The sequence below is a fragment of the Nestor notabilis genome, unplaced genomic scaffold (genome assembly GCF_000696875.1).
Source record: "Nestor notabilis isolate BGI_N333 unplaced genomic scaffold, ASM69687v1 scaffold5860, whole genome shotgun sequence".
NCBI classification, from domain to species: domain Eukaryota; kingdom Metazoa; phylum Chordata; class Aves; order Psittaciformes; family Psittacidae; genus Nestor; species Nestor notabilis.
The window spans coordinates 1-20,537 of record NW_009911484.1 but is presented as its reverse complement, the minus strand read 5'-3'; the positions used below and the strand labels follow the sequence as shown (position 1 = coordinate 20,537).

The 20,537-nt window shown below is 38.1% G+C and overlaps 1 protein-coding gene across 1 annotated transcript in view; it reads right to left on the bottom strand.

The window, feature by feature from the left end:
* The window catches only part of LOC104406102 (laminin subunit alpha-2-like), a gene marked incomplete at its 5' end in the record, with an annotated part of 129,938 nt that extends 128,449 nt beyond the window's left edge, over positions 1–1,489 (bottom strand). Inside the window, one exon of the mRNA XM_010014993.1 lies at positions 1,310–1,489. Coding sequence (XP_010013295.1) covers positions 1,310–1,489 — 180 coding nt within the window. The remainder of the gene's footprint in view (positions 1–1,309) is intronic.
* Between the last annotated feature and the right edge of the window lie 19,048 nt (positions 1,490–20,537).

The window sequence follows — 20,537 nt, the reverse complement described above, 5'->3', positions numbered from 1 at the left end:
AACGTATCATTTGTGGCTATCCTGTTGCCCATTTTGTGGGATAGTGGCTTGTCTAATATCTTCTATGGGGAAAGCCAGATGAGGATGGCAAGTTTCAGTTGCTCCTTGTTCCTTTGAGGACAGACTCATGGAGGGATGTCATACAGAAGTTACTGTTCTTTGTTAGTTTGAGAAACTGCACCAGGTTTTCATGAGTATACAGCGATTTTTAAAGCGTTAATTCAATTTTGTGCTTCTGTTCACTTAGAATCAGGCTACTAAATGTGCTAAATGTGCCCTCTTACATAAACACACAGTTTCCATGATTAGTGAAGCTGTAATAACTGCACTCAAGTAGAAGACTTTCCAGGTTTGTAATACAAAACAGAATGGCACATTCCAAACTTTCAGAAATAGCCAGCACTCTGTGTATTTCGTAGAAGAAAGGGAAACTAGAAATACGGAACAGAAGAAGCAATTTTTCTTTGCAGTTATCTATCATGAATAAATGATATTAACTAAAGCCAAGAATAGCATTACTTCCCCTTCATAATAGGACTTACTATAGTGGTACCCTAAACTTTCCAAAAGAAAAATAACATGATCAACAGAAAGAGGAAGTGAACAGAAAGAAAAAATGTCAAAAGGTATACATTCCCCAAAGCAGCTTTTAAGAATGCTTTGTTGAAAAATCAGAGGGAAACATGCAACATTTGAGCAGCAGGAAAATGGGGAAATGTGGCATAGAAAGAAAGTATAGATTGCAGAAAGAAGAGATAGGTGTGTGCACACACAAGGAACAGTGGAGAAGACCAGGGTATGTTGTAAGTTTGAGTGCTGCATTCATTCTTTTAAGATAAAGCACAATGTAAATTTTTTGCTGTTAGCCACAATTATATAATAATGCTAAAGAGGCTGCATGCAGGCCTGACTACTAGTCACAGTACCACTAACAGAAAACAAGTGTTCAAGGAACATTAAAGGTAGCTAAAGACTGAGCAGCTGAAGAGGCAAGAGGACATTCTCTAACAACAACCACTTGCTAATTAACTTACATCCAAATATTTGCAGCCAAAGGAGCTGTGTGCTCCTTAGTAAGCATGTTATATATGTCAGTAACACCATTAGGCAGTAAAAATAAAATTGTTACTTCTGCTATAGAGAAGATAACAAAATACTGTGAAGAGGGAATCCTCTAACGCCAGGATTTTGACAGATAACAACAGCTATTGTCTCCCAAAATTTCCTATGACAAATAAAGGCAGGTACAGCATTTGTAAGTGTAGGAGAACTTCTACACATGCATTTCTATTGTCTTGACAGAACTTACCCTCCTTGTAACAATGGGATCAATTTCATTTGGATCTTTGTGTGCAAACATCATTAAATCAGCATTTAGTGTCCGTATCCTCTGAAATCTCAGGCGAATAAAGCGAGCAGAGGTGAATTCTAGTAGTACACGTGAAGGATCATCAGCACTAGGCCGTCCATTAATTAGAGAGGTGTGAATCTGAAGAGAGAATTATTAAAGCAATAAGGAATCCAGTGACAGCAATGCTGCCATGATTATACCAACAAGCATCATTACAGGCACTGTGGGAATGCCTCTGTAAATGTGAAGTATCTTCTTTCTTTAGAAAGCAGATTTACCCAAAAAATATTCCATGTACCCACAGACCCCAGTTATGGAACTGTTTTATAGTAAAAATTCATCATCAAGGAAATTCATCAGCCACAGAAAGGCTGTAGCACAAACTACATACATGTTCCAAGGCCCTACAACACTGTCCATGCTGCAGGCAATTCATTTTTTCTCATCTAGTCTAAAATAGGTATTTTCAAGTTACCAAACAATCAAAGGATTAAAAAAATTTGAGTTAAAGGAATGGATACTTGGAATAGGTCTCAGAATTCAATAGGGGTCAGTTTGGATCTCTTAGAGCAGTCACAATCAAAAGACTTTTGAACTGGGAGTTTTCTAAAGCCAGGATAAGGTAACTTTTGAAATACTGAAAACTACATCTAGTTGAGACAAAATAAGCATTCATAAGCATCTCCCTTTTCCACTGTCTCTTTACACAATGTGTCATTTCCTTTGAATCTTGTTCTCAGTGAGTTGAAGCAATTTCCTGGGTTGCAACTATCTTCACCTGGTCCCTAAGGAAAATCTTTATCACTTCTGAGAACTCTGTTCAGCATTTGTTTTTCCAAAGATGCTATCAATCTCTGCTTACACTGTGGTTTCCATAACAATTGCCTCCCTTTCTCTGCCTGTCCTATTCTACAGCCTAGAAATCTTCTAGGTAAGTGTGCTCTGTAGCTTTTTCACAAAGTCTCTCCGACCCGAACTGCAACATCAAAAGCAATGTAACAAAAACAAGCAATTCTTCTTCCCCTCCTGTCTGTTTAGCTGATCATGGCCTACATTAGCTGTGAATCCACAAAATAAAACAGATGGGCTGCCACAGAATTGTTCGTGGAAAAGGCCTACAAGAAGAATGTCAGGTATAGCAAAATATTGTTAATGAGCACCTTGAGGGAGGAAGGAAAGAAACCATTAATCTTCCTGTATTCTGAAGTGTTAAATTTTAATTGAGGTATTTTTATTACAGGCTGGCATACTGAAAGAATGTTCAGATGTGCGGAACATTATAACAAATAAGAGAAATATTTATTCTTTGCAATGAGCATGTTGTGTACCTTTCCTTGGTGCTCTGAGCGAGAGGTCAGGCCACATAGCCATTTTCTATCATTCAACATGATCATATTTTCACTGTTTTAGGCAAACAGCTGCCCTCAGAATGCCAGCTGGCACTTACTCAGCAGGGGCTGCTGCACACCAAGGAAAGCGAGAGCAATTCTACTGCTCCCAGCAAAGCAGTAGCTCTTCCTACAGGTGCTGGATAGAAGGCTTATTGTGCAACTGCTCTCTTGCACTGGCTATGTGATATTATTAACTTATTTATTTTAACTACTAACAGGGATACCCTAAATCCCATCATATCCAGCATCTTGATCCACTGTATCCACAGGTACAGAAAATCACTGGGAGCCACTCTTCCTGGAGGAACTATCAGTCAAATCTTGACTAAGCATGAATTTGTACCTCTAGGATTCTGCCATGTTACCTCCAGGGATAAGTTATTTTGCTCCCTCACCCCTGAGATCATAACAACCCTTTCACTTCAAGCTCTGACGCAGTTTTGCTCCTGACTACAAGTAATTAAATTAAAGGAGACAGTTGGCTGGAAACGAACAGAATAAAATGCTATGAAAAAGACAGGGTACAAACAAAAGATTATTATAAAAATACCAGACGAGGCAAGGAGGAGGTCATGAATGAGAAATGTCTGGCTACAACCAGGACAAAAACACATAACCAGAGAAAGCAAGTCCCTGTTGAAAAGTGAAAGAGAACATGTGTGGAGAGTAAACTTCAAAAGAAGCCTGGAGACGGTGGCAAGAGGTCTAGTGGAAACTGATAGATCTTTCTAAACGAAGCAAGATTTTAGAAAGAACACATGCCTAAAGACTTCTTTGCACAGTATTTACCCATGAGCAAGGAATTACATTTCTTTTGAGTGGGGTTTTTTTTTCACATTCTTACCTCCTTCCTTTAAATAGGATCCAGGAGATTTCTTTTTTACAGGAATCAAACATAAATGGGTTATGCTGTAAAGTGGTAGAATACTAAAGACTGAACTTTGATATTCTGAAGATAAAGAAGAAATATGTCTAGAGTAGTGCTCAAAATATCCCCTAACTCACCCTGAAACAGTGGCTATAAGCAGCATGACAGTCTGACTACCTTCTCAAAAAGACAAAAAATCAATCTTTCAGGGTGTAGAGAGAGAGAGATGCAGGTGAAAGACCATATACCAGAATAAGCAAGAGCCCACAGAAAGTTAAAAGTATGAATAACAGATACAGCTTGACCCCAAATGACACAGCTGACAAATAGCAGTCATATCTTTTGATTTATCTTTTCTTTTCTTTTTATTTTTTTTTTTTTTTTTTTAAGAAGAAATTGAGTCTTAAGACACCTGGAGTGGTAGTTTTACATAATTAGAATGTAGACTGACAAAATAAAACAAGAAGCATCCTTTTCAGAATAGGCACCCTTTTTAAAAGGTTTCATGAATCCCCTTTTTAAAAGGTTTCATGGATCTATCTGCCAGCAGCACACCTATTTGTCAAGGCAAAACTAGTAGAGATGATGGCTTCCATTTATATTGTCTTTCATGCTTGTGTTTAAATGTTTCATTATTTCATTTTAAAACAACAAATAATTTCTAATAATTATTGAAATGCAGCTATGTCCTGCATGAAATGTGGCACCTGTTCAAACATGTACACCAAAATGACACTGAGATTAGAAAACTAAAACTGGGTAGTTTTATCAAAATGAATCTGAAAAAAAATTTTACGTAGACAAAATTAATTACTTTAAATTATTTCTCCTTCTCCCAACATTCGTGATGAAATCATTAATTTCTCCCTAGAAACATTTAGTGATAACTTGAAGAATGTCCAACTAAGTTGTTCCTACTCCTTGAAAAGAGAATAAGGAAGAAACAAAGAGTACTTCTGGAACATCTGTAATTAATCAGGAATAAACTGTAAGAATTTTAAATAACTTTTTTTTTTAGGAAGTTTAACTAGAAATCAGACTTATAATATTTTCAGTATGACTCTCACAGTGAAACTTCACTGTATTTTTCCAGAGCATACATTCTTTTTACATTCCCCTCCACAATCCTGCACCTATTTGTGAGACACTTCACGTAATAGCACATTTTCAGTCAAGACATTAACATGGCCCCTGCCCTCCAAATATTTTTTAATAAGGTCTGAAAACTGCTCCAGTGAACACAGTCCTCAATATCCACCCACCATATGCCATCCAAGATCATCACAGTACTTCATGTATAGCTCCGAGTCGTGCAAAGACTAGCGCCACTTTCACACAGACAACAAAAGCACTGATGTCCTGCACTAGCTGTACACATATTGCAGAATAAGCTACACAGGAGTTCTACAGCAGAGCTAAGATCCAAAGCTGAGACTAGCAGGAAAATATCAGTACTTTAATCCACACATTGGGTTGCTACAATTTGGATAATCCAAGTCCCCTGAGGGAACAATCTCAAATTTTGCTCAGGTTCTATTTACCAGTTCCAAGATTGAGGTAATCCGCATTTTGGATTCTAAATCTAAGCTATGTAGATTTCAACCCCGGGAAATTTTTCCTTAAGAAGAAATTTTCCCAGGATTATATTCCAACAAATAGGATCTTTGGGGAAAATGAGTATTCCCTTACAAAACATTTAAAAGTTAACACAATGAAAACAAAAATCTCATTTTGTAAAATCATATTGAATAGTATCTGATTTGTCAAGCAGTTCAATAGTCAGAACTATTCAAGCAAAAGTGTATGATGAAATTTTCCAGTAACTGCATTACTGTATGTTCAAAAAGATTATACCACAGAATGGTTGAGGTTGGAAGGGACCTCCAGAAGTCATCTGATCCAGCTCTGCAGGACCACATACAGATGGCTTTTGCCTATCTCCAATGATGGAGACCACAACTTATGTGGGCAACCTGTGTCAGAGCTTTATCACCCTCACTGTAAAAAAATGTTTGTCAATATTCAGACAGAACCACCTGTGTTTCAGATTTAATTCTAACTGGGCCTTAGCTTTCCTAACCTGGTCCTTGGCTTCCTGGACAACGTTCCTGTAATATTCCCAGGCTGCCTGTCCTCGCTTCCACCTTCTGTAAGCTTCTTTTTTCCCTCTAAGTTTCCTCAACAGCTCCTTATCCATTTATGGAGGTCTCCTGGCCCTCCTGCCGCACTTCCTTTTAGTCGGGATGTAACACTCCTGAGCCTGTAGCAGGTGATCCTTGAATACCATCCAGCACTCTTGGGCCCCCCTGCCCTCTAGGACTATATCCCATGGAACCTTACTAAGCAGGTTCCCGAAGAGGCCAAAGTCTGCTCTCTTGAAGTCCAGGGCAGTGAGCTTGCTGCATGCCTTTCTCACTGTCCTGAGGATCTCAAACTCGACCATCTCATGGTTGCTACAGCCAAGGTTGCCCTGGATTGTCACATTCCAAACAGCCCCTCCCTGTTGGTGAGCACAAGGTCAAGCATGGCACCTCTCCTTGTCGGCTCCTCTATTACTTGCAAGAGGAAGTTGTCTTCCACACAATCGAGGAACCTCCTGGATTGCTTGTGCCGGGCTGTCCCGTCCCTCCAAGAGGTATCAGGATGGTTGAAGTCCCCCATGAGGACAAGGGCCTGCGAACATGAGGCTGCTCCTATCTGCCTGTTTGTGCCCATTGTCTCCTGTTCTGCCACTGGGAACAACTGAAAGAAGCCTGGCTCCATCCTCTTTGCACTCTCCTTTCAGGTATTAAAATACATTGGTGAGGTCTCTCTGAGCCTTCTCTTCTCCAGGATGACCAGTCCCAGCTTTCTTAGTCGTTCCTCACAGAAGAGATGCTCCAGTCCCTTTATCACCTTAGCGGCCTTTCACTGGACTGAATAGAGGGGAAGGATCCCCTCCCTTGACCTGCTCGTAAGAATTTGTCTAATGCTGCCCAGGGTACCATTAACCTTTGCCACAGGGACACGCTACTGGCTCATGTTCAACTTGGTGTCCACCAGGACCCTTGAATCTCTTTTCAGCTGGGTGGCTCCCAGCATATGCTAGTGCATGGGTGGTCCTACCCAGGTGTGGGACTTTGCACTTCTCCTTGCTGAACTTTGTGAGGTTCTTTTCAAGCCATTTCTCCAGTCTGTTGGATGCCCCTCTGGATGGCAGCATGACCCTTTGACATCACCAGCAACTCCTCCCAGTTTGGTGTCAAAAGCAATCTTGCTGAAGGTACACTCTGCCTCATTATCCAAACTATGAATAAAGATGTTAAACAGGATTGGACCCAGTAATACATATTCAAGTTGTTTTAGTTACCAAGTTATCTATCTTCTGAATGTGGTTCGGAATGAAAACTTCTAACAGTTACTGGACAAATGCATACCTGGTTAGACAGAAAAACAGAAAAGCCATTTTGTAACACCAAAGAGCTATTTAAATCAATGTCCTCTCTCCATCAGAGGCCAGTAGAAAATTATTAGGAAGGAATATAAGAAACAGAGCATCTAGAGAGTGAGCCTTTTGATACAATATCATCACTTCCTCTGACTGAAGAGTTTAAATGCTTCCTGAGCTAGAGTGAATCTGAGTCATAGTGTTTAATGTCTAGCAATTGCCCTTTTCTCTATTATTAGTCTACTCTCTTTTTTCACCATGTTTTTCATCACTGCAGATATTTGTCCCAATGGGAAGAAATTTGTCTTTAAAAAACCCAAAAAAAATAACTGGTTCTGGTGGGGTTGTTGGTTGTTTTGTTAGGCTTTGGTTTTCTGGGTTGTTTTTTTTGTCTTTTAAACCTGGAACTCTGGTCATGAAATATTAGTTACAGTGTTCTAGCTTTTGAGGAAATTGTGAGTAGTCAATGTCTTTTCATTTTCGAACTTCAATATGATGTTAAATCAACTTTCTTCAGAGAACTTTTGAGAATGCTACAAGTTCTCTACTCTGAAGAGAACTTATTCCAACACCAGTCCATCTGCATTCATGCATAATCCTTTCTTTTCCTTACATGTATTACTTTGCTTTTTGTAACACTAATTTTCATACAGTGTTTTTAATTTAGTGTCATAAGCTGCTAACAGAACAAATTATCTTAAATTTTGCATTACCAACAAATGCTGCTATTACAGTTTTCTGATTTTACAGATTTCCCACAAGTATCTTGAAGAACATAGACACTACTAAAGATACTCAAAGGACAACTCAATACATAATATCTGGATGATTTCAGAACCGAAAGACCTATGGTAGTCTGCCTTATACAGTAGCCAAAACATCATTCTAACACTAAGACAAGCATCCCTAATATTTCCTGAGCATAGTTTCTATATATTTGGTAAGCCTCAAAGCATTTCCATGAACTTACTCAGTATCACCTTAAATTCAGGTCACCTTTTAAAATCTACAGCCATCACGTAATAAGAATTACCTCACCTCATTTACATGTTGTAGGGGAAAAGATCCTTCTTCTGCTTGTTTTAAACCTGTCTCCTACTAAATTCACTTAATAGTTCCTAGTTCTTAAATTGGAATAAAGAAATTTATCTTTCTGCAAGCACTATTCTTCATTACTTTGCTAATTAGCTTGGCACAGGTACCAGGTTTCCAGATCTGTAGTTTCCTTGCATTCCTAAGGAATGCTTCTAAAAAACTGGTGTTTCATTTGACACCCCACACTCCCTAGTTACTGAGAATATTTGTAAGTGAGGGGTTAAGTAATAACTGTTGTAAACCACTTATTTTGACCTTGAGTTCCTTCTAACTATCCAATGTATCAATTATTTCTGTGCCTCCTCAGTTAACAACCCAGTTTGTAACTGCTTCTCCAACGCCTCTCCTATAAACAATGCTTCCAGTGCAGAAACTCTCCTGACAGCCTTTATAGCAAAACCTGATCCAAATCATTAATCTAGTTATTCGGCAATGACCTTATCTTTCTTGAACGCTCTTTGATCATCTCGTAGCCCACCAATTCTCCAGCAGACTTCTTGACTCTGACGTGTTTGAAAAGAGGTTTATTTCAACACAGTCACTGAGAATCTTTTCCAGATCTTTATTGTGGTTTAACATTTCATTTGCTGGAGCCTATTTTCCTACCTCTTTTCCTCATTTGCAGGAAAAGACATGACACCCATTCATAATAGATGCTAGTTTACTTTTAATATCTATTATCTTTCCTTAGTTTATGGTTCAAATATGTAGAATTTTTAGAAACATTCTTCAATGTAACACGCATCTTCATGTAATGCTATCTTTAAATGAACTCTAGGCTGTCCTGAATTTTTTTTTTTTTAGCTCTTTAACCATCTTTTCTAATTTTAACTTGATTTTATTTTCTAGGATGTTGCATTTTGAGAATTTTCTGGTTATTTTTACATCACAATTGTTCAACGGTTAATAATCTTGACCAGGATCTGTGCACTGTTTTGAACTAAACTGTGGGTTCCTTTATTAGCTGCAGGAAGAACATTCAGGTGTTTAAGAAATACTCTTTTGGACTACATTCTATGCCAACGCCTACATGGTCTGCCAAAGGAGTACGGAAAGCTGGCATGACAGTCTTAGTCTTCCTTTGCCAAGACCCACTCACTGCCATTGTCCTGGGTTCAGCTACAGCAGTCATTTTTTCTCCTTCTTAGTAGCTGGTGCAGTGCTGTGGTTTTGACTTTCAGCGTGGGAACAACGCTGATACCACCAATGGTTTTAGTTGTTGCTAAGTAATGTTTACTCTGACCAAAGACTTTTCTCAGTCTCATGGTCTGCCAGGGAGGAGGGGAAGCCAGGAGGAAGCAGAGACAGGACACTTGACCCAAACTGGCCAAAGGGGTATTCCATACCACAGCACGTCATGCCCAGTAAATAAACTGGGGGGAGTTACCTGGAAGGCCCATATCGCTGCTTGGGTCAGGCTGGGTATCGGTCGGCGAGTGGTGAGCAATTGTATTCTCTCCCCTTGTTATTTCCCTTATCATTATTATTATTAGTGGTAGTAGTAGTGGTTTTGTGTTATAGTTACTGGACGGTTCTCATCTCAACCCATGGGAGCTACATTCTTTTGATTCTCCTCCCCATCCTTCTGGGAGCAGGAGGAGGAAGAAGAGGGGGGAGTGAGTGAGCGGTTGCATGGTTCTGAGTTACTGGCTGGGCTTAAACCATGACAGCCATACTTCTGTCTGGGCATTTGTTGACATAACATTAAACCTGTGCTGTCCCAATTTAGGTGCTGAATTTTATTTCATAGAGATCTCATATGCCATTTTATATGCAGCCCAGGATCCTGCTGGCTTTCTTTGCTGCAAGGGCACATTGCCGCTTTATGTTCAACTTGGTGTACACCACTGTTGACACTCATTGTTTCCTCTTGGTGCTTCTAGATAATTTAGGCACTGCTGGTTCACATGTCTCATTGAACACAGTTCCTAGCTCATTTTCTGCTACCAGGCACTGAACTATCATGTAGCTGCCCATCTGCAGAGAAGGTAAAGTTTGCAGTCTTCACCATCATGGGAGTCTCCATTTCTGAACCAACAGGCACAGATTCTGCCTGCCTCTGTTTTTGTACTGTTGAGGTTCAGGCTGCAGAGTCCCAGAGAAAAGTTAGTTAATCTCTTTCCTCTCACCTCTGATGCTGCACAGTCTGCTGACATCCTCCTGCAGTTCTTGGTGACACAAATCACAAACCACAGCAAACATTCTGCAAGCAAGGACACCATCTCTTTCTGCCTTAACCTCGGCAAGGTTCCAGGCAGTTACTGTAGCCCTAGGGGTGATAAGCTGCATCCTCCCTCTGGATCTCAGCCTGAGGGCTCTGCTGTACTGGGGTAGTTGCTCCACTTGGAGGCGCTGGACTGTGCCCAGGCTGTGCCTCACTGTCATTGTTAAGCATAAGACACTGTTTGTTTACTTAATGCAACAGTAAAAATGATGCTGCTTTCCATGAAAGTATATTATCAACTGCTGAGTTACTTAAAATTAGCAACTTCAACAAATTTCTTAAGAATGTTAAGTATGCTCCGTATTCTCATTCAGATTTAAAATATCCACGTATGAATCCAAGTCGTGTATTTTTCTATTTGGAGCTTTGTATTTGAAGTTAGTTACTCTGCCAAGCAATTTGAGTGCAGTCAATCTCAAGCTGGTTTTAGGATATAAAAAACCCCAGCTGTTTGGCTGTGTAGCATGGAGTTTTTATGTTCACTTTCAGGAAAACAGCATTGCTAACCACTATGCTTTTCACTGATGCATATCTATATACTGAATGTTAGATTAAACTGGAAGACTTCATTCTTTCATATAAAATGAAAGCTACTTAGTGTAATTTGTCACAGGGATGGAGGAGGAATATCACTCTCCAAAAATTTTTGGCTAGCAGTGGTAAAGAACTCACTTTGTTCAAGTACTCAGTAGTTTATTTCAGACTCTGGGCTTCAATCTTGATGGCCTATGTAAGGAAGTGGTCTGAACCAAAAATATTGTCAAGAAAGGTGATTTTTTGACTAAAATTTAATCTCAGACAGCAGCATAAAGGAGAGAAAAGCTTCTGACCCACACAAAAAGACTTGCTACTTGATAATCAGCAGTGGAGAAGATAGGTATTGCAGGCTTAACATGATTTACATTCTCAAGTTATGCAAGCACATCAATATGAAGATGGACAACACTGAACATCAATTTTTCCACAGGTGATTCAGTAGCTCTCATAATTCTCCTACCCAATAACAGCTTTAATTATCTGTGGCAAATAGCTCATTTGCAGTAGACGTAAAACTACTGTTGCTTAATTAATCTCTTGGCATCTTATATTTAATCCCTAAAGACAAAAGTTCTGTGAATTTTCTTAGAGTTGGTTTCAAAACTAGAATAGTAGTTGGAAGCATATGCCAGAACTCAGCATCCAATTTTTCATCATAAATACATATTTATGACAACTGTATATAAGAAATGGTGTATTTGGCAAGCTTTTCTATATTTCTAATAAATATCTCACTATCTTAATAAATTAATCATTTAGTAAGTGAAAGCACAACTCCCTTCTGTGCCTTGCTAATGAGTACAAGAGCTGCTTGAAATGCAGTACTTAAACTTGCATTAAAATGTCAAGGGCTATGCATGTCAAACTCTATCTCAACTCATTCCCCCTAAGAATACAGGCAAATGTCAGCTTAACGAACTGTTTAGCAAATACTATTGTGTCATTGACAACTATACCCTACAGCTTAAGCTAAATAAGGCTTCATCTCTTCAGTTCTGATTAACTTGCTTTTGTCATTTTCTTCTTTCCAATTTCACTTGAAACTGAAATTGCTTATTCTAGCCACTGCTTTTCTATGGTTCCTGTAATTCTCATGCTTGTCATTTTGGACAAGAAACAATTTGTCAAAGAAATCATCTCACACACTTTTAAATAGACCAGTCATTGTCAGAGCAATGGTTATTAGTAAATTACAGAATAATAAGGAATTTGATTACCTTGAAAGTATATTTGTTGTTTCAAGCTTTTATTTTCTTTTTCTTACTGTCTTTACTAAGTGGAAACACTACACCATGCTTGTAGTTTCAGCAACAGTTACACATACCACAGCCCATAAGGGATTCAGACAAGATGCAAGGCCTGGAACACTGTACTTACTGTCCTTTAAGACAATGATGATTGTTTGTGTTCTACTAACTTTTCAAAGTGTACTTACAAGTGAGACTTCATCTCTCAATAAAGGTATTTTGTACTTAATAACTAACAAGATAGCTGGAGAAAAAGGCGTGGCTCTTCCAGGAATATTCTCTAAGATGAAACACACTGAACCAGTATTTTTACGTTATTTATAAGCAGGCAGATTGGCAATGTGCTATAGATTCTAACACATAATACCACAGGTGACTTACAATTTTAAGTCATCAAATGATACCTGTTTTAAACTTCATCGTACACAACAGTGGTCTGACTTCTGATGCCTGAAAACCTGTCTGACCACTGTCATTCTGGTTTAGATTCTGTAGTAAATGAATGGGAAATTTTGCTTCAGCTAACAATTAATTTGTTTAATGTACATAAGTTTGGTAATATTAATGTGTGTTAGGTTACAGTCTTTTATGTGGATATGTAAGCAAACCAAGAGCCTAGGGAGGGGAGTAGCTTCTCGTAATCTAGTCTAGCTTATCCTGAGTGTAAGATAAGCGTAACACTTGCTAAAGCAACAGAAGGAAGCCATTGATAAGGGTCAGTTTCAGCTGGTCTTGCAGTTACAGAAGCAACTAATTGGGCCAAAGGTGACAAGAGCACCATGAGGAAGACTTCTTACTTCATCCCAGAGACCCCAGCCCAGGACCACCAGAGAGCAATGCGCAAGCGCCGAAGGGAGGAGACTTAGGATAATGAGTTCCTGGAACTAATTGTAATACAGGCCGCCTATCCTTGGAAAAACTACGAATATGTAACAATATGGGAGATAAAACCGAGCCTTTTGGAAAGCCAGAGTTGAGCCATAGAGGAGGAATCCCCTGTGAAGCATCCAGTGCTGTAAATAAAATATTCTTTGCTCCACAGACTTTGTCCCTGGCTAAAATTGAAGAAGTGAGCTTGTTTCTCACAATTCTGTCAATGTCAGAGCTGCTGCGTAACCTAGTGGCCCTTAAGTAAGTAGATAAGAATAAGAAAAAAAGCCTCATGAACTCAATGGCTGATGCCAATGGTAACTCCAGGTGCAAAGCAATTCTCAAAATTATGTTACTCTGGGTTCTGATTAGGCAGAGGTGGCATTACTGAGTTAAAAAAACTACTGCCTATCTGCTAAAAGGATGAAATACAGTGGTCTGTCAAACCTACTCTTCACAAGTACTCAAAAAGTACAACATAAAAATCTAAATTATGTTATTCTTTTAAAAGCGCTGAAGTAAGTGGCACAATATCTTAAGAGGATATTTTTTCTTTACTACTTTTGAAAGTAGTATGATTCTTTTTGGATTATGATCGTGAATGGGACAAGTGATTCCAAATGATGACTATTACAGGAAAGTTGTATTTTCTTGCAGATTGTAATAAAAACCATTCTGATACCCAGATTTAACGAAAGGACTTCTAACTATGCCAAACCAAATAATATTTAAACAACTCCATGACCACCCTCTTTCTACCAATATATTATCATATCCCTTATTTGTCATATGATTGTCATAAAAACTCATGGCGCTTTCCACTAGATTTATTTCTGAATGAGGTGCACTGTGGAGTGCATGGTGGAATTACAGACAAATTACTGCCAGAACAGTATGCTGACCACTAGAAAGAAAATCCACAGAAACTTGTCCAGCTGTAAGCACTTGCAAAGAGCTGCCAAACACAACTGCTGATGTAAAAGAGAGAGAATGTGAGGATTTAAGTTGTTTAAACATTAAACAAGTACATCTGCTCTTGAATGTTATCATTACATAAACTACAGTAATATGCTTTGCATTACTGCCGAATTCTTGTTTTGAACTACAACTCCAACGAGTTTTGAATTGGGGAAATTTCAACAAAACTTTCTGGGGTTTTTTTTTGCATTGAAGACTCATATGTGGAAAAGCCCATTACAATTAGTGTACAGTACTGGACTCCTAGCAAAACCTGTGTCATATCATTTGGAACACACACTGATTGATGAATGCTTTCAAAAGCCAGATGGGATCCCTTTGAATGGTAAATATTCACTGGTTTTAAAACCATTTATAAAGGTTTAAAAAGAAAGACTAAATAGGACACTCATCTGTAGAATACAAGAAACTTTAATCCCTGTCCCATTCAGAACCTGATGTTTTTGGACTTGAGGATATTTTACAGGGGCCAATATAAGAAATCTCAGGGGAAAAAAAAAAAATAATTTCTAAGTAGCACAGAATGAACAGGCCACAGATGCAATCATGTATCTTCTGTAAAACAGGAGATTAAAGAATTATGTGCATGAAAACAACTTTTTGGGCTTTGTTCCTATCATTAATTGTTACAAAAATAGTAGTGCTTATTTTGGCTACAGGAAGTAAACTTGGCAGGGGTTTGTCAAACTCTCAACTGTTTATGTTTTTCAGATTTCATTTATGATATATGATAGAAAATAATAAGTTTTAAACTAGTACTGGTTTTGGCTGAGAGTTAATTTTCTTCACAGTATCTTGTGTGGGGCTATGTTTTGGATCTGGGTTGAAAACTGTGTTGATAACAGAGGGATGTTTCAGCTATTGCTGAGCAATGCTTGTACAGAGTCAAGACCTTTCTGCTTCTCACACTGCCCACCCCGTAGTGAGTAGGGGTTAGGAGAGGACACAGCCAGGAGAACTGACCCCAGCTGACCAAAGGGTTATTCCCTACCATAGGACATTTTGCTCAGCAATAAAAGCTGGGAAGCAAGTTTGCCAGGGTTTTTAATCTGTTCTTTTAGAATTGTTCTTCCTTCAGAAGTTCCTCCAACATCTAAACCAAAGAAAAGCTCTACCATGGCTACATTTTTATGTCCCTCTATAAGGAGCTCAAGCCACAGAATTCACCTGCTATGGATTTACTGTCCTTGGCACTCCTATTACATCTCAATTGCTTATCAGCTTTATTATTCTGAAGCATTTGAAACAGCTTCTCATTGTTTTTAAGGCCTTCAGCACACTCATTTTCTTGGTATGGAAAGTTAGTATTTTGTTTCTTGCTCTTCCTTTTGCCTTACTGTGATTTTATGTTAATATGGAAGTTTCTTTCTGGAACAAGATGTTTTTATAAGATGTCTTTCAGTTTCTAATGCTACCTTTTTAGATACTCTAAGATTTATTATTTTTTTATAACTAGCATGCATAAGCTTCTACAGATTTAGAAGAAAACATAAAAATATTTTTCCACCTTTAGAGATCACTTTAGGTTTTTGACTGTCTTACCAGATTTTCTTACAAGCACATCAAACAGTGAGAATATTATTGCCACTTCACAGAAGTCTTTAAACAAGAGTATTTTGAACTAACCTGTCTTGCACTCTTCTCACAACATTTTAAGTTGCTTCCCTTATTCTAAGTTCTCCAATTAAACTGCTTTTGGAAGATGTTTAAGGATGCTTAAAAATCAGATTCTACTTCATCATGACAGTTACAAAGACTGTGGGAAGCTAACCATAGCTTACTTTTTCACTATGGTGTTTAGTTTTGCCTTCACAGCCTTCATTAAGTAGTACTACAGTCCTAACTTTTTCTACTCTTACTTAGGTGTGAAATACTAATTTTCTCAGCCACAGTACTGTTTGCTGATACAATTAGTCTACTTACCCAACTTGGCTCTACGCTTTCTTCATTCATGTGTTTTATAGTCTAGACCTTAATCAAAGAGTTTGTCCATTGGTATTACAGTGTCTCACTGACTAACTTCCTGTGACATGTACCATTTAAACTGAAAATTCCACACAAACTATGCTGTTTGGTTCTGATTTTCTTTTACATAAAATTCCTTTGCACTGATATGAAATTTGGCATTGGGCTGACCTATTGGTATGTCCCCACTGCAGTGATATCGATCAAAATTATTTCTCCACAATAGTCCACCTGGATTTCAACAAATTCTACCTTTCAAAAAAATACTCATTTTTTGGCAATACAGAGTTTTCTAATTTTCTGACAATACAGAATTTTCTTATTTAAACATTAAAGAATGATTTATCTTAAACTTGTCCATCACCAGATTTCTCCCTGCCCTGGTTTTAAATTACCTTATAACCTTTACTGCTTTTTCCTCTCTCATCTCCGCATCTCTCAGCTGCTTATCATTATCACCCTTACCAGATCTGTAAGACCTTCTATGCCTCATTAAAAACAAGAATTAAGCTACTTTCTCCCAGTAATTATCCATGACTGTTAACAACTACTCAAAAACAAAAAACCCACCAACAAAACAAACAAAAACGCAAAACCCAAAAAACCACAAAAAACCCCTCAGAAAGTTGTGTTACAATTTTCTCATCTCAGAACAAAAAACATAGATAAAATGCAATAGATTGCTAAAGTAAATAACTGTTTGTGGTTTTATTTCTATGTGGAAAGTGCCTACAAGCAGCATTTCATTAAAGCAAAATTTTCTATGAAGTCTTTCAGTTGAGTAGGTAAGTTCTTAAATTATCCATTCCCCCACCCCCAAACCAACCACCTGCTGGAGATCTACAGGTTACCTGATCAGCAGAAAGGAAAAAAACTCACCAAGTTATGAAGTACCCAGTGTTCTTGTTTTGCTGTCCAAAAATCAGCTACCACACCCAACAAGAAGACAGGTTTTGGTCAGTATAAGTAAATACCAAGACTTAGGTGTACCATTTCTCTTTGCAACACTACAGTATGTTGAGTTATAAACTACATTTACAGGCATGAGTCCTCCTCTTCTGATTTGGAAAAACTACCATAGATCCATATAAAGATGTGTAACACTCATCTCTTTTCAGTAAACATTGTGATCAATAAATGATGGATGCTAAAGAAAAAAGTTAAATCATCTAACCAATTTGAAACTTCAAACTGAAAGACTACTCTGTATAGTATGTACTTAGTATATTGTAACTTTATTACTAAGTATTATGATTCATACAATTAATCAGCTTTTCTTTTTTTCCAGAAATGGTAGAAATTAAAACATGCATTTCTGCTCAGAGGCAGAAGGCATGCCAAGGTAGAAAAGCAGACTTAGGACATAAAATAAACTTTCATTCCAATTAATTTGGAACAGAGAGGATCAACCTACAAATAGGAATCATATCAATTATATCAGCTGTGTCCACTGCAGTCCATAAACACATTACTTCTCTTTTTTTTTTTTCCTAAGAAACACAGTAGCATCTGTATAAAATATCATTAGGAAAAAAGCCATCAGTCTGCAAGGGAGTATGTTTCAATTTTGAGTACTTCCACTTCCAACAATTCTGACTCTCTGTCCTCTTAGCATGGATAGTCTCAGACTCCTAGTGAAAAAGGGTTTAATCTGGCAGTGGGGAGAATGGACTTAAGAGTCTATTTTTAAGTCTCATTTTCTTCCCTTCCTTCTCTGTGAATCAGAGACTACAGTAAACAGGACAAGCATTATGGTCAGTGAACGGGACAAGCACTATGGTATGAAGAGGAGAAAACTACCAAGAAAACATTGGGAAGGAGCAGAGTTCAATGCTCCTGGCATCTTTGGTCAGAGGCTATTTCAGCAAACAGCAAATTACTGTGAGGTGGGGAGATCCAAAGTGAGCTGAGGTATGCAGCACAGAGACATGTTTAAAAAGGGACACAGTACTAGTGTTCAAGCAGTATGGCAAGTGGACAGAATAGCAAAACATTACTTTCAGCAAATTTGTTTCTTTACTACACACTTTGAACTTCCATCTGAATGAAGAAAACAAGGACTAATGCATGTGCTCATACAGACTAGCCTTAATTACCCCAGAAACACTTACATTGCTACCATCACAGGAGGAGTACGAGGTAAAGCATTTGAAGGAGCAGCACTGAAGTATCACCTTCATTGCAGCAGCATTCTCACCGCTACAGTAACAGTGACAGAAAAACTCACTTGCGGACAAGAAAGAAGTCAGATAGTTACTTAATTCCCACCATAATTCCCCTCGCTGAGAGTTCTCTGTTCCAGCCTTCCTGCCTTCTGCCATACAGTTAAGGGCTTGTTAATTTTCTTGTTAAGGGCTAGCATCAGTCTCAGAGAACCTTAGGCTCCTTTCTTCACACAGACAGCTCTTGCCAAAGTCTTTCAGGCTCTAATTTTTTACCTTTGTGAATATGGAAATAATATTGTGTGGTTTACTAATCAACAGTCATCTCAGAAATCCTTCATAATCATGGCACATTAGTGTTAGTATCTTTCTGAAAATATTGCCCAGTACTTTTCATTTAATGCTAGATATGGATTAAAAAATAATTAAAAAAAGAAAAAAAGAAAAAAAAGGAAGCTGAATAGAGTAGCATAGAGTAGAATAGAATAAGCTATTTCAGTTGAAAGGAACCTACAACAATCACCTAGTGCAACTGCCTGACCAATTCAGGGCCAACCAAAAGTTAAAGCATATTGTTAAGAACATTGTCAAATGACTCAAAACACAGACAGGCTTGGGGCAGTGACCACCTCTCTAGGAAGCTTGTTCCAGTGTTTGACCTTCTCAGTAAAGAAATGCTTTCTGATGTCCAGTCTAAACCTCCCTTGGTGCATCTCTGAACAATTCCTACATGTCCTATCACTGGATCCCAGAGAGAAGAGATCAGTAGCTCCCTCTCCAAATCCCCTCCTCAGGGAGCTGAGGTCACCCCTCAGCTTCCTTTTCTCCAAACTAAACAAGTCCAGAGTCCTTAGCTGCTCCTCATATGACATTTCTTCCAGTCATTTCACAAGCTTTTTTGCCCTCCACTGGATGCATTCAAGGACCTTCACATCCTTCTTAAATTTTGGGGCCCAGAACTGCACACAGTATTCAAGGTGAGGCCACAGCAATTAAATCTACTGCCTAACATTCTGTCTTGTTCAGGAATCAATGCCTGAAATTCCCCCTTGGGAAATCTGGTAAGATGATCTGTTAGTACTACCCCTCCCACTGTAAGGCCATGACTCCTTCCTCTGGGCTGAATTCTTAGATGGAACAAGGTTAAGGTTTCGTGTCTTAACAAACACTCATAAAGGCTTGCACAAATACTACATGAGGCTATATGCTCTAAGAAGAAACTGAGAAGATATACAGAAGTTCATTTTAATACATGGCATCATTCTGGCAGTAGAATCACATTAATGATATTTATACAGATATGTGAGGTATGACATACCTTCTGCACAACACAAATGAGTATAATGTTTGAAAAACAACTTTGTGTCAGATTCCTCTGTGATGACACTAATAAGGACCAGAGAGTCAATTGGCTATTCCAATTAAGATTTAATAAGGTGGGAATTAAACACACACCCTTCCTCTTGTTTTTTATACTTTCAGAAAGCCTTACTGTAGAGAAACTCAATGTTTCCCAGAACATGAGTTTTTATTATTCTTGACTTCTTAGCAAAAGCAAGTGCATTCTTATCAGATTAATTAAACCTTTCTCCCACTGTCTTCACTGGATTTGACTTTCACTATCTGCTAGCACAGAGAATTACTTTATATTAAAGAAATAATTTCTTTTTTAGCTAAATTTTTTCTCCTAGCTGGTACAAAATACTCTTAATCTATGTATGTTTGAAGAATGCTTTTTTTTAGTGCATCCTTCTATTTTATTTCCTATCAAACTACAGTTCAGGTAAAATGTATCATTTTCTGTGAAAAGATATACGTTTTCCTAACATGTTATAGTGATCAACTGATGCACCTGAACTGTCCAGAGGGTCCAGCTTTGAAACAACTGCAAGCAAGAGAGAAGATTCCCACGTATCAAAACACAAACATTATGCATGCTAGTTCAACTAAGTATTTGCTAAAAGAAATCGTTATATATCTTACATGAAAAAGAAAAAAAAAAATAATTACAACATTGAAAGTTAAAGTCTGGACCCTGACATTCACCTAGTCATCAAGGCAAAGAAGCTGTGGCACAAATTGTAGTCTAGCAGAAGAAGAAAGTTTTCAATAAAAAAGATACAAACTACATGTAAAAGTCAGAGACTCCTGTGTCAGGGAAATGAAGAAAAAATCACTATGGTAACCCACTAATTTTTAGTTCTCAACCTAATGATCATCTGAGGAAATAAAGAAATACCATTCTGATATGGTGTACAGATTAAAATGTCACAAGATGGGCACTCTCCTTTACCCAAAAATAGCAGCCTCAATATCCTGCCGGTTATTAATCCTTACAGAAACAACTCTCTCAGTTAATGCCAAAAAAATACCATTAAAGCAAGAAACATCAAGTCAGTAGAAGTTATATATTATATGTAAT